Below are 15,244 nucleotides of genomic sequence, written 5' to 3' on the forward strand. Positions count from 1 at the left end.
ACCCTGATACCAAAACCAGGAAAAGACCCAAACAAAAAGGAGAATTTCAGACCAATCTCACTCATGAACATAGACGCAAAAATTCTCAACAAAATCCTAGCCAATAGATTACAGCTTATCATCAAAAAAGTCATTCATCATGATCAAGTAGGCTTCATCCCAGGGATGCAAGGCTGGTTTAACATACACAAGTCTATAAACGTTATCCACCATATTAACAGAGGCAAAAATAAAGATCACATGATCCTCTCCATAGATGCAGAAAACGCATTTGATAAAATCCAGCATCCTTTTCTAATTAGAACTCTGAAGAGTATAGGCATAGGTGGCATATTTCTAAAACTGATTGAAGCTATCTATGAGAAACCCACAGCCAATATCTTACTGAATGGAGTAAAACTGAAAGCTTTTCCTCTTAGAACTGGAACCAGACAAGGTTGTCCTCTGTCACCTTTACTATTCAACGTAGTGCTGGAAGTTCTAGCCAATACAATTAGGCAAGACAAGGAAATAAAGGGAATCCACATGGGAGCAGAGGAGGTCAAACTCTCCCTCTTTGCTGACGACATGATCTTATACTTAGAGAACCCCAAAGACTCAACCACAAGACTCCTAGAAGTCATCAAAAAATACAGTAATGTTTCAGGATATAAAATCAATGTCCACAAGTCAGTAGCCTTTGTATACACCAATAACAGTCAAGATGAGAAGCTAATTAAGGACACAACTCCCTTCACCATAGTTTCAAAGAAAATGAAATACCTAGGAATATACCTAACGAAGGAGGTGAAGGACCTCTATAAAGAAAACTATGAAATCCTCAGAAAGGAAATAGCAGAGGATATTAACAAATGGAAGAACATACCATGCTCATGGATGGGAAGAATCAACATTGTTAAAATGTCTATACTTTCCAAAGCTATCTACCTATTCAATGCCATTCCTATCAAAGTACCTACATTGTACTTTCAAGATTTGGAAAAAATGATTCTGCGTTTTGTATGGAACCGGAAAAAACCCCGTATAGCTAAGGCAGTTCTTAGTAACAAAAATAAAGCTGGGGGCATCAACATACCAGATTTTAGTCTGTACTACAAAGCCATAGTGGTCAAGACAGCATGGTACTGGCACAAAAACAGAGACATAGACACTTGGAATCGAATTGAACACCAAGAAATGAAACTAACATCTTACAACCACCTAATCTTTGATAAACCAAACAAGAACTTACCTTGGGGGAAAGACTCCCTATTCAATAAATGGTGTTGGGAGAACTGGATGTCTACATGTAAAAGACTGAAACTGGACCCACACCTTTCCTCACTCACAAAAATCGATTCAAGATGGATAAAGGACTTAAATTTAAGGCATGAAACAATAAAAATCCTCAAAGAAAGCATAGGAAAAACACTGGAAGATATTGGCCTGGGGAAAGACTTCTTGAAGAAGACTGCCATGGCAATTGCAACAACATCAAAAATAAACAAATGGGACTTCATTAAACTGAAAAGCTTCTGTACAGCTAAGGACACAATAACCAAAGCAAAGAGACAACCTACACAATTGGAAAGGATATTTGCATATTTTCAATCAGACAAAAGCTTGATAACCAGGATCTATAGAGAACTCAAATTAATCCACATGAAAAAAGCCAACAATCCCTTATATCAATGGGCAAGAGACATGAATAGAACTTTCTCTAAAGATGACAGACGAATGGCTAACAAACATATGAAAAAATGTTCATCATCTCTATATATTAGAGAAATGCAAATCAAAACAACCCTGAGATATCATCTAACCCCAGTGAGAATGGCCCACATCACAAAATCTCAAAACTGCAGATGCTGGCGTGGATGTGGAGAGAAGGGAACACTTTTACACTGCTGGTGGGACTGCAAACTAGTACAACCTTTCTGGAAGGAAGTATGGAGAAACCTCAAAGCACTCAACCTAGACCTCCCATTCGATCCTGCAATCCCATTACTGGGCATCTACCCAGAAGGAAAAAAATCCTTTTATCATAAGGACACTTGTACTAGACTGTTTATGGCAGCTCAATTTACCATTGTCAAAATGTGGAAACAGCCTAAATGCCCACCAACCCAGGAATGGATTAACAAGCTGTGGTATATGTATACCATGGAATACTATTCAGCTATTAAAAAAAATGGAGACTTTACATCCTTCGTATTAACCTGGATGGAAGTGGAAGACATTATTCTTAGTAAAGCATCACAAGAATGGAGAAGCATGAATCCTATGTACTCAATCTTGATATGAGGACAATTAATGACAATTATGTTTATGGGGGGGGGAAGCAGAAAGAGGGATGGAGGGAGGAGGGTGGGGCCTTAGTGTGTTTCACACTTTATGGGGGCAAGACATGATTGCAAGAGGGACTTTACCTAACAATTGCAATCAGTGTAACTGGCTTATTGTACCCTCAATGAATCCCCAACAATAAAAAAAAAAAAAAAAGAAACTATGAACAAATTCCTATGCACACTGCACATATCTTATTTTGAAGTAAAAAAATAAAACGGGAACAAATACAATCACACCGCCTCATGTGGCCCATGGGCTGCAGTTTGAGGACCCCTGAAAAGGATCATCTGAACCTTTAGCAAATCATTATCTTTTTGCTGGTAGACGGTCTTGCCTTGATGTTGTTGACTGCTGATTGCTAAAGGCTGGCTAGGGCAATGTCTTAAAATAAGACAACAATAAAGTTTGCCATATCAATAGAGTCTTCCCTTCATGAAAGCTTTCCTTATAGCAAGTGATAACTGTTTGATAGCATTTTACTGACAGTGGAACTTCTTTCAAAATTGGAGTCATTTTTCCCAAATTCTGCCATTACTTTATCAACTAAGTTTATGTAATATTCTAAATCCTTTGTTGTCATTTCAACAATGTTCATAGCATCTTCATCAGGAGTGGATTCCATCTCAAGAAAACACTTTCTTTGCTTATCCATAAGAAGCAGTTAGTTCTGCATTTGTTAAAGTTTTATGCTGGGTTGCAGTAATTCAGTCCCATCTTCAGTTTCTACTTCTAATTATTATTTTTTTGCTGTTTCCACCACATTTCCAGTGCCTTCCTTCATTGAACTCCTTAAAGTCATCCTTGGCAGGTTAGAATCAACTTCTTCCAAATTTGTTAATGCTGATATTTTGATCTCTACCTTTGAATCGTCAATGTTCCTATTGGCCTCTACATTGGTGAATTCTGCTCGGATCTGTCAGAGTCATCCCTAAGTCTGGGGGGGGGTGGGGAGGCGGGAGGGGGAAAGAACCCAGAACCTAGTCTCCTATTCTCCTTTTCTTTTTCATATTAGTAATTTCATTGAGGAGACATGCCACAGGATGTCTTCCCTTCTAGGTATGTCTGGTGGCTTCCTGATTTACTTGTTCCTTTATCCCTTATCTTTCCTCTTAACTAAAAGTTAAATCTTAAGGCCTGTGAGATACAAGTTAAACATTTTTTACTAAAATATATGATAGATTGTGTATTTTTTATTATAACTTACTTAGAGATACAGTTTCTAGATGAGTCACCATTAATGAGACTGAAGTTGACTATCTGACCACTTCATTATAGAGTCTTATCCTTTTCTTGATGAGGTAATGTTGTATTTGTTGTTACTTTACTTTGCACAGTATGAATCTCTAGGTCATAGCAAACATTTACCTGATTGAAACACTCGCCTGAATCTGTAATTTCATGAGAGAGTGCATAATGGTAATAAGATAAATAAATAAATTCTTTCTCTTAGTTACCAATTTTCACCAGCTCAGAATATGGAAGGTTTTTTTTGTTTTCTTCTTTTTGAATATCATTATAGATTGATAGATATTCATTGACTGAATGTGTCTCAGTCAACTCTAGTCATAATTCTTACAACTTTTACTAGCAGGGAAGGAGCCATTTCATGTTGATTCCTATGTCTTTTTGCTATGATGCTATATTTTTTAATTGTGGAAATGTTTAAATATAATACTATAATTAGAGAACAGTATAATGATATACCTGTTACTCACAATATACCTGTTACTCTCAGCTTTGGCAATTATTAGTATTTGTCCGATTTATCTATCTCTTGCTGCTTTCTTGATCCCCTAAATAATGATCCATTGATATTTGAAAGTTCCCTTGTTTTCTGGCATGGCAAGATTTCCCAGCCCCAGACCTTGCATTATCCGTTTCTCTAAGAAGCCCTGATTATTTTTAGTAAGGAATGGTATCAGATAACAAAATCTGGGTATAGAGATTATTGAAAGCTTTTGTTTTGATTTTTCTCTACTTTCTCTTCATATGCCTCATCATAATGATAGCCTTATTCCATAAGCAGGGTTACTCTTGTTTGAGTAATGGAGGAAGGGAGCTTCTCAAATGTAAGACAAAAATCTTTTTTTCTATTTCTTTATTTTTTACTTTTTTAAATTAATTGATTTTTTTTTTGCCATGTTACCCAGGCTGGAGTGCAGTGGTTCAGTCATAGCTCACTGTAATCTAGAACTCCTGGGCTCAGGGGATGCTCCTGCCTCAGCTTCTTAAGTAGGTACAACTACAGACTCATGCACACCATCATGCCTAGTTATTTTTCTTTCTTTAAAGGCAGGATATCATGATAGTGCTGGGGCTGGTCTTGAACTCCTGGCCTCACATTATCCTCCTGCCTTAGCCTCCCAAGATACTGAGATTACAGACATGAGCCACCACACCTGGTCCTATTTTCTATTTTAATTGTTCAAAATGTTAGTCATAGCTGACAGATTATTCAGATGTTGACACGCAAGTATTTTTAATGAAAGATTTTTAATAAATAAATACCATTCAGTGTTATCAGTTTGCCTCTACTACAATATAAGGAAATATGACGTCTGACAGTTTGCATGCACTATGCTTTGTTTTTTTAGCACTTAGCATTCAACACATTTTTCTCATACTAACAATGAAGATGACACAATGTATTATCCACCTCTTAAAATCTGTATATGATTTTTAAGATCAAACCCAAATCTTTGCTTTCCTGATTCCCCACTGAAATAAAATGTATAAGAATGAGAAATGAAGAAACCATTAATATGACTACCAAAGGGTGATAGTAGAACAGATTCCTGGATCCCTATCTGGGTACCAGAGGCACAGCTATACCCTCTCCTCACTTCCGTGTACCTCTCTCAGCTGGCAGGATCCTAGGTAGATTCTCTTTAGAAAAATTGGGAAAAACTATGTCTTCTAACTTGTATGTTATGTCCCCAGAAAAAAAGAGAAAAAGCCATCTTCATTCTGGCATTTAGAAGGTCTGCTGACTCCTCACCCACTTACCCTAAAGGAACACTACCAAGCAGCTTGTGCTTAGCCCACACAGACCTGCAGAAGAGCAGTATAGCCAAAATCAGATCATCACACCATACAAAAAAATCACAGAACCACCATGGCAAACAACAATTAGACTACTCCCTTTACTCTCAACAGGCTGAAATATTTTATACATCATACATAAAACTAATCCATAATTTCCCATGTTTCCCAATAATCCCAACAATAAGTGACCAAAGACTACTTGCATTGCGATCACAACTGGCAGTTACATCATTTGGCCAATAGGATCAAAAAGCATTAGATTTTTTTCTCATCAGCACTGGAATGACACGATCTGGCTTAAATTTAGGAGAATCATTCTTACTACTATGTTGAGAAGAGACTTGGGGGTAGAATAGTAGGTCAAGGGTAGAAGCAGAGAGACCCGTTTAGCTATCACTGCTGTGTTCCAGGTGAAGTATGAAAGTGATTCTGATGTGGTGGTAACAGTGGAGTTAATGAAAACAGGTCAGCTTCTGGGTATAATTTGAAGGTAGAGCCAAGATTTTCTGACTGACTGGATATGAAGCAAGCAAGAGAGAAGTCAAGATTTTTAGTGTGAACAATAGGAAGGGAGGAACAGGTTGAGGGGAAAGTTTTAGAAGTTAAATTTTTGATGTTATTTCAGAATTCTTTTTAACCTCCAAATAAAAATGTCAATTATTTGGGTATATATAGTCAGAAGATAGATAGGGCCTGGAAATAGAATTTGGAGATACCATACATACACATACACACTCCTATTTAAAGGTGATTGAATGCAATGATTTAGGAGTGAATAGAGATAAAGAAGAGGTCTAAGGACTAAGAGCCTAAGGCGTTCCAACATTTAAGGGTCAAGGAGATAAGAAAGAGGCTCAAAGAAGAATGAGGAAGAACAGCAAGTGGATTATAGGGAGAACCAAGTGCTTGGTGCCCTAGAAACCATGGGAATGAAGAGTTCCATGAAGGAAGGAGTCATTTGCTATTTTATGCTGCTTTGGTCAGTTAGGATGAGCATTAAAAATTCACTGTTGGATTTGGTAACATGAATGTCAGTGTTTTTCTTGAAAAGATATGTTTTTCTGGAAGCTACTAAGGTGGTAGGGCATAAATATGTAAGTTGTTTGGCTCTAACTACTTAATAAATGAAACTACAGACTCAGCATTCTAAATCCAAAAATCTGAAATTCAAAATGCTTACAAATCCAAACTTTTTTTAGTGCTAACATGACACTCAAAGGAAATGCTCATTGTAGCATTTCAGATTTTGAATTTTCAAATTTGCGGTGCTGAATAATAAATATAATGCAAATATTCCAAAATATTCCAAATTCAGAAATCTAAAACACTTCTAGTCCCAAGCCTTTTTGGCAAGGGATACTCAACCTGTATTAGGTATATCTTTTGGGCTAGGGGACATTGTGAAAAATTACTGAGATACCAAGGGAGCCACAAACTAAGAAAATTTGGACACTTCTGTTTTAGAGAATTATGTTAATTGACCATTTTATCAAAAGAGGGGAGCATCTCTTTTCTTTGTGCTGAAAAGTTTGAGTTAGTAATTTTAAATCTGATCAGATTATATGCAGTTAATAAAATTGCCCTAAGATGGTTGTTCAACATTTAAAAAATAAAGAAAACTTTATAACATCTTTGCATGAATTTTTCTTCTTGCCTCCACAGGTATGGTCTGAATATGCGTTGCTTGGCAGCTCGGGTCAACTATAAGACTTTGATTATCATCTGCGCACTCTTCACTTTGGTCACAGTACTTCTGTGGAATAAGTGTTCCAGTGACAAAGCAATCCAATTTCCACGACACTTAAGTAGTGGCTTCAGAGGGGATGGATTAGAAAAAAGAGCAGCAGCATCTGAGAGTAACAACTATGTGAACCACATGGCCAAACAACAGTCTGAGGAGGCATTCCCTCAGGAGCAGCAGAAAGCACCCCCTGTTGTTGGGGGCTTCAGTAACAATGGAGGAAGTAAGGTATTAGGGCTCAAATATGAAGAAATTGACTGTCTCATAAATGATGAACATACAATTAAAGGGAGACGAGAGGGGAATGAAGTTTTTCTTCCATTTACTTGGGTGGAGAAATATTTTGATGTTTACGGAAAGGTGGTTCAGTATGATGGCTATGATCGGTTCGAATTCTCTCATAGCTATTCCAAAGTTTATGCACAGAGAGCCCCTTACCATCCTGACGGCGTCTTTATGTCCTTTGAAGGCTACAATGTGGAAGTCAGAGACAGAGTCAAGTGCATAAGCGGGGTTGAAGGTTGGTATTTCTCTGCTTCACTTGCATTTTTAAAGCCTGATAATGTTGAAGATAAAAAAAAACATAGATGTTAATTATACAGCAGGTACACATAGCGATTTATCAAGAGACTTTTCATCATTCAGACTTAGCAGGGAGGAACAGGTTAAGTCTGAACCTAGGGCAACTTTCTAAATGGTATCATTTAAGGGCAGTAATGAGATGATACCTAAACAAATAGGATTATAAAAATTCTCACCAGTACAGTCAAGGCACAGCATCTTCAGAAATTTTACATTAATATATACAGTTATTATCCTCTGAGGGGAGATGGAAAAAGGAGAGAGACCATCCTCTGGCCCCATCTATTTAGCATACATACCAATGTGAGCTGGTTAGCTAGGTATCACCTCTGGAAGGAAGTTTTAAGTCTTCAGGACAGGACAATATATAAACACTTTTTCTCTGAACTTATGCTGAACTCCTGTGGTCTGTCACATAACTGTCTTTATTGTCTTTAAAACCCAAGGTATTGGTCATTCAAGCTTGTCCAAAAACAAACAAGCAAGCAAACCTGAGGCGGGTGAGGTTCCTTATGTACATAGTTAGTATGCTTTGGAATTCGCTTTTCAAACCAGAAAACCTTGAATGTGACTTTAAAGTATATCATTTAATTAAATAGAGGAAAGAGTTCCATGTGTTTTGAGATTGTTCAATTTTTATTTTCCTCATTATGCTATAGCGTGATTTTAAAAATCTGTGTTGAAACAAGCTTTTAACTTAATATATATTTTTGCTTTGAAAGAAAAGTTTGCGCTCACTTGGTGACTCTATAGATACTTTATAATATCTTTACCAGATGCTTAAAAGAGGAGAGGGGGCCAGATTCACCTATTAATACCATTATATCATTATAAAGTGAATATACTATTATAAAATAATTATACTATTATACCATTCACCTATTCACTATTATACCATTATAAAGTGATTCAGGAGGTAGTAGTTTGTTAGCAATTTCAAAGATAATCATGGCCAAACTTTTTTTTTTTTTTTTTTTTGCAGTTTTTGGCTTGGGCTGAGTTTGAACCCAGCACCTCCGGCATATGAGGCCAGCACCTGTAGCACAGTGGTTATGATGCCAGCCACATACACCGAGGGTAGTGGGTTTGAACCCGGCCCAACTAAACAACTGCAACAACAAAAAAAAAGCCGGCATTGTAGTGGGCACCTGTAGACCCAGCTACTTGGGAGGCTGAGGCAAGAGAATCGCTTACGCCCAAGAGTTGGAGATTGCTGTGAGCTGTGACACCACAGCACTCTACCCAGGGCGATATAGTGAGACTCTGTCTCAAAAAAAAAAAAACAAAAATAAAACAAAAAATAAAAGTTTATAGAATTAATAGGTGTCTAGATTCTACAGAAAAAAATAAAGCACCTATAAGTACTGTTAATATTTTGATGTGTGTGTGTTTTTTTTATCTTTTGGTTGATGTAGATAAACATTTTTTAAGTAAATTGAGGTCATACTGATTTTATATTGTGCTGTTTTCATTTAACATATTATGTTTACTTCCCCTTGTGATCGAATATTTGCTGCACATTTTAATAACTAATATTTGTGGTAAGGATGTGCCATATAATGTATGGAATCCTCTTTTGTTGGACACTTACCCATGATAACACTTAGGTCATCTTCATTTTTTCTGGTGTTATAAATAATGTTACAGATATTCATTGCTAATCTTCATTTGCTATTTTAATTTTATTCTCAGAGTACAATATTCCTACTCCGAGAATATAATTAACTATTATATCAAATAAACTGACAAACTCTTGATCTGTTTTGCAAACTGCTTTCTTGAAAAGCACTAGCACAGTATGATCCCTTGTCAGTCAACTCTTGCCATCACGGAACTTTAATCTGTTGTTTATAAAGGAGTACCTAGTGAGATCAAGTATTTTCTCCCTGTGTTTTTATATTCTTTTGCCTTTTTAAAATGTTATTAGTGGAGTATTTTTTTAATATGTTTGTGTGAACTCTTACTTACATAGTAAGGGTAGTGACACTCAGATTTGTTAAAGATGTTTTCTTCAGTTTTTTTTTTTTTTTTAATTTTACTATGGTTTGTTAGTTATAGAAGTTTTTAGTGCTATGTATTAAAATTTACAGAGTCTTTCTGATCTCTGTACTTTGGTTTATGCGTAGACATTTGCCATATTATAATTAGCTTTTCACTTATAGTTTCTCTAGTAGTTTTATAGTTTCTTTTTTTTTTTGCATTTAACTTTTTTAGTTTTGCTAAATTGATTTATATCTTGGCAGATGGTATAAGGTCAGTGCCTAATTTTAGATTTTTTTCCCCAACATGTATTGAATAATCTCTTTTCCCCACTGATTCATGATGTAGTTTTATATGAAATTCTTATGAGTACTGCTGGCCTACTCGTCTGTTTCATTGGTCACTTTCAGTTCTTATGCATTTGAACATTATTGTAGTCATCACACATCTTTAGTAAGGTTATATAACCCTATCTTTTATTAAATAATAATTCAATTTGAGGTTGTGTGGGGGAGTCTTCCCTTGATATTTGCCCTCACTAATTGTTCAAGAAAGAAATTGATGATATTCCTTTGTAAACAACAGACTAAAAAGCAATGTTCCCATGATGCCAAGAGTGGACTGACAAGGGAATCATCATACTCTGCGACAGGAAGCATGAATAGGTTCCACTTTTTTAGAAAGTAGTTTGGCAGAGAAAAGGTATAAATGTTAAAAAGCTTATCGATAGCCTAATTCTTTTAGCCTACATGGTCCCTAATTCCTTAAACATTGTTTTAAAAGTATATTAAAACGTATACAATTTTGCAAGTCCCCGCTATGTGCTGTGCCCATCAAATGCTTGGTAATTTGTTTTAGAACTACAGATAGAGATATATCTCTGAACGTGTACATGATTCAACAGTACAGTATTTTGTGCAATGTACTATTGTAATTCCTATGTAGGAAATTACTAAAATAAACACTAATACCAAACATTTAAAAGTTGTGCTTAGAACTTTTCAAGAGATAATCCATTAATGAATTATTTTAAGAATTTAAGGTTAAATATACCTCTTTAATAGTTTTTTTTTTTAAACTGTTCTTAAAGATTAGATTTTGACAGGAAAGATATGAAAAAGAATTTCATGCTGTGTGTATATAAGTTACCTAGTCATAGCAGGCTTCTCAAGCAAATTCTTTAACCATCAGATTGTATACTTACTTATTAGACCACATTTTGACACTGGAGGGAGAAATGAGTTAACCCGATTCTTAAATATAAGTGTTTAAGAAAATTTCAGGATTGGCTCGCCCCCACCCCGAAGCACCAGCCACATACACCGAGGCTGGCGGGTTCGAATCTGGCCTGCGCCAGCTAAAACAACAGTAAAAACTGCAACAAAAAAATAGCCGGGCGTTGTGGTGAGTGCCTGTAGTCCCAGCTACTTGGGAGGCTAAGGCAAGAGAATCACTGAGGCCCAAGAGCTGGAAGTTGTTGTGAGCTGTGACGCCATAGCACGCTACTAAGGCTCTGAGTACTGAGTACTACTGAGACTCTGTCTCAAAAAAAAAAAAAAAAAAGAAAGAAAGAAAAGAAAAGAACATTTCAGGACTAACATTTAAAATAAAATTGCGAAGCAGGATTATGAAATATAACATCTGTAGCAATGAGCAAAAGGCAGTCATTAAAAAGTACTTTATTACATTGCATTGCTCTGTATCAATAAATAATGGATGAGAATGAACTTTTTTTTTTTTTGTAGAGACAGAGTCTCACTGTACCGCCCTCGGTAGAGTGCCGTGGCGTCACACGGCTCACAGCAACTTCTAACTCTTGGGCTTACGTGATTCTCTTGCCTCAGCCTCCCGAGCAGCTGGGACTACAGGCGCCCGCCACAATGCCCGGCTATTTTTTTGTTGCAATTTGGCCGGGGCTGGGTTTGAACCCGCCACCCTCGGCATATGGGGCCGGCGTCCTACTCACTGAGCCACAGGCGCCGCCCGAGAATGAACATTTAATTTTGTTCTTCACATCTGGTTAATGTGGTATTAGTTTCTTATAATTATGAAAGCAATGTAAGAAAGAAACTCAAAACTTCCTGATAATCCTATAACATTCTCCAGAAGGAACACAGTGAGGAGTATATTCAGAATAGGTTTGTAAATGTCTGGACATGATTACTCATTTTGCTTCTCGATTTTCCAGGTGTACCATTATCTACACAATGGGGACCTCAAGGCTATTTCTATCCAATCCAGATTGCACAGTATGGGTTAAGTCATTACAGCAAGAATCTAACTGAGAAACCTCCTCATGTAGAGGTATATGAAACAGCAGAAGACAGGGACAAAAACAGCAAGCCTAATGACTGGACTGTGCCAAAGGGCTGTTTTATGGCTAGTGTGGCGGATAAGTCTAGATTCACCAATGTTAAACAATTTATCGCTCCAGGTAAGTTATGTATTATATGTGTCTGCTCAATATTGATTTATGGCACGTGATATTCCCTTAAAATTTTAATATGGCTTTAAAAAACACATAGTATCACCCAGATGCCTAAGGAAGGAATAGCTAAAAGAATCAAGATTATAAAAAGGAATATTTACTGTGTGAAGAGTTAGGCCATAGACTGAATGTAAGATCCAGACTACTGCTCAGGGTTTCCCTCCCTCCAGGAATCTTATCTTCCCAGAGGAATGAAGTTCCTCCATTTATTTTAACATTTCAGTACAGTATAGTTTAATTTTTAAACTTTGGCATTAAGGTAGAATTATTTTTAATGGAGAGAATAGAGCCATCCTTTCTTCTGCCTACTTTTTGCCAGTGGCTTTTAATTTTTCTCTTTTTTTTATGGTTAAATCCTAGCTGTGTACATTAGTGCAATCAAGGAGTATAAGGTGTTCATTTCATATACAATCTGAAATATTCTCATCAAACTGTTCAACATAGCCTTCATGGCATTTTCATAGTTATTGTATGTAGACATTTGTATTCTGCATTTAGTAAGTTTCACCTGTACCCATTCTAAGATGCACCATAGGTGTGGCCCCACCCATTACCCTCCCTCCACCCTAACCTCCCCACTCCCTTCCCCTTCCTTGGCCCTTTCCCCATATTCTTGTGCTATAGTTGGGTTATAGCCTTCATGTGAAAGCTATAAATTAACTTCATAGTAGGGCTGAGTACATTGGATACTTTTTCTTCCATTCCTGAGATACTTTACTAAGAAGAATATGTTCCAGCTCCATCTATGTAAACATGAAAGAGGTAAAGTCTCCATCTTTCTTTAAGGCTGCATAATATTCCATGGTATACCTGTACCACAATTTGCTAGTCCATTCGTGGGTCGATGGGCACTTGGGCTTCTTCCATGACTTAGCAATTATGAATTGGGATGCAATAAACATTCTGGTACAGATGTCTTTGTTATATTGTAATTTTTGGTCTTCTGGGTATAAACCTAGTAAAGGAATTATAGGATCGAATGGCAGGTCTATTTTTAGGTCTCTAAGTATTCTCCAAACATCCTTCAGGAGGAGGATGTATTAGTGTGCATTCCCACCAGCAGTGTAGAAGTGTGCCCTTTTCTCCACATCCACGCCAACATCTCTGGTTTTGAGATTTTGTTATGTGGGCTACTCTTATTGGGGTTAGGTGATATCTCAGAGTAGTTTTGATTTGCATTTCTCTGATGACTAAGGATGATGAGCTTTTTTTCATGTGTCTGTAACTCGTGCATCTGTCTTCTTTAGAGAAGTTTCTCTCCAAGTCCCTTGCCCACCCTGAGATGGGATCACGTGTTCTTTTCTTGCTAATACGTTTGAGTTCTCTGTGGATTCCGGTTATTAGACCTTTATCAGAGGTATAACCTGCAAATATTTTCTCCCATTCTGAGGGCTGTCTACTTGCTTTACTTACTATGTTCCTGGCTGTGCAGAAGCTTTTTAGTTTGATCAGGTCCCAGTAATGTATTTTTGATACTGCTTCAATTGCCTGGGGAGTCCTCCTCATAAAATATTCACCCAGGCCCATTCCTTCAAGAGTTTTCCCTGCACTTTCTTCAAGTATTTTTAATTTCATGTCTTAAGTTTAAATCTGTTATCCAGCGAGAGTCTATCTTAGTTAATGGTGAAAGGTGTGGGTCCAGTTTCAATCTTCTACAGGTTGCCAGCCACTTTACCCAGCACCATTTGTTAAATAGGGAATCTTTTGCCCACTGAATGTTTTTAATTGGCTTGTCAAAGATGAAATAACGATAAGTAGCTGGATTCATCTCTTCCTTCTCTATTCTGTTCCAGACATCTACTTCTCTGTTTTTGTGCCAATACCACGCTGTTTTGATCACTATCGATTTATAGTACAGTCTCAGGTCTGGTAGCGTGATTCTCCTGCTGTGTTTTTATTTCTGAGTAATGTTTTGGCTATTCGAGGTTTTTTCTGATTCCATATAAAATGAAATATTATTTTTTCAAGATCTTTAAAATATGACAATGGAGCTTTAATAGGAATTGCATTAAAATTATATATTGCTTTGGATAATATAGACATTTTAACAATGTTGATTCTTCCCAGTCATGAGCATGGTATGTTTTTCCATCTGTTAACATCTTCAGCTATTTCTTTTCTTAAAGTTTCATAGTTCTCTTTGTAGAGATCTTTCATGTCCTTTGTTAGGTATACTTCCAAATATTTCATCTTCTTTGGCACTACTGTGAAAGGAATGGAGTCTTTGATTGTTTTTTCTGCTTGGTTATTGTTGGTATATATAAATGCTACAGATTTATGGGTGTTGATTTTGTAGCCTGAGACATGGCTGTATTCCTTGATCACTTCTAAAAGTTTTGTAGTAGAATCCCTAGTGTTTTCCAGATACCCGATCATATTATCTACGAAGAGTGAAAGTTTGATCTCTTCTGACCCTATGTGGATACCCTTGATTGCCTTTTCTTCCCTAATTGGAATAGCTAAAACTTCCATTACAATGTTAAAGAGCAATGGAGACAATGGGCAACCTTGCCTGGTTCCTTTTTTTTTTTTTTTTTTGCAGTTTTGGCTGGTTTGAACCCACCACCCCCTGGTATATGGGGCCGGCGCCCTACTCACTGAGCCACAGGTGCCGCCCCCTTGCCTGGTTCCTGATCTAAGTGGAAATGATTTCAATTTAACTCCATTCAATACAATATTGGCTGTGGGTTTGCCGTAGATGGCCTCTATTAGTTTAAGAAATGTCCCTTCTATACCAATTTTCTTAAGTGTTCTGATCATGAAGGGATTGCTGGATATTATCAAAAGCTGTTTCTGCATCAATTGAAAGAATCATATGGTCCTTATTTTTTTAGTTTGTTTATGTGTTGAATTACATTTATAGATTTACGAATATTGAACCAGCCTTGAGACCCTGGAATAAATCCCACTTGGTCGTGGTGTATAATTTTTTTTGATGTGTTGTTGGATTCTGTTTGTTAGGATCTTATTGAATATTTTAGCATGAATATTCATTAGTGATATTGATCTATAATTTTCTTTTCTTGTTGGGTCTTTCCCTGGTTTAGGGATCAAGTGATGTTTGCTTTGTAGAATATATT

The 15,244-nt window shown here is 36.8% G+C and overlaps 1 protein-coding gene across 8 annotated transcripts in view; it reads left to right on the forward strand.

The window, feature by feature from the left end:
• Positions 1-15,244, forward strand: part of GLCE (glucuronic acid epimerase) — a 159,817-nt gene that overhangs the window by 128,406 nt on the left and 16,167 nt on the right. For all 8 annotated transcript variants that reach the window (XM_053593357.1, XM_053593362.1, XM_053593361.1 and 5 more), the window contains 2 exons: positions 7,036-7,634; positions 11,865-12,110. In XM_053593357.1, coding sequence (XP_053449332.1) covers positions 7,049-7,634; positions 11,865-12,110 — 832 coding nt within the window. In that variant the 5' untranslated portion in view covers positions 7,036-7,048. The remainder of the gene's footprint in view (positions 1-7,035; positions 7,635-11,864; positions 12,111-15,244) is intronic.

This window comes from Nycticebus coucang, chromosome 6 (genome assembly GCF_027406575.1).
Source record: "Nycticebus coucang isolate mNycCou1 chromosome 6, mNycCou1.pri, whole genome shotgun sequence".
In the NCBI taxonomy this organism is placed as follows: domain Eukaryota; kingdom Metazoa; phylum Chordata; class Mammalia; order Primates; family Lorisidae; genus Nycticebus; species Nycticebus coucang.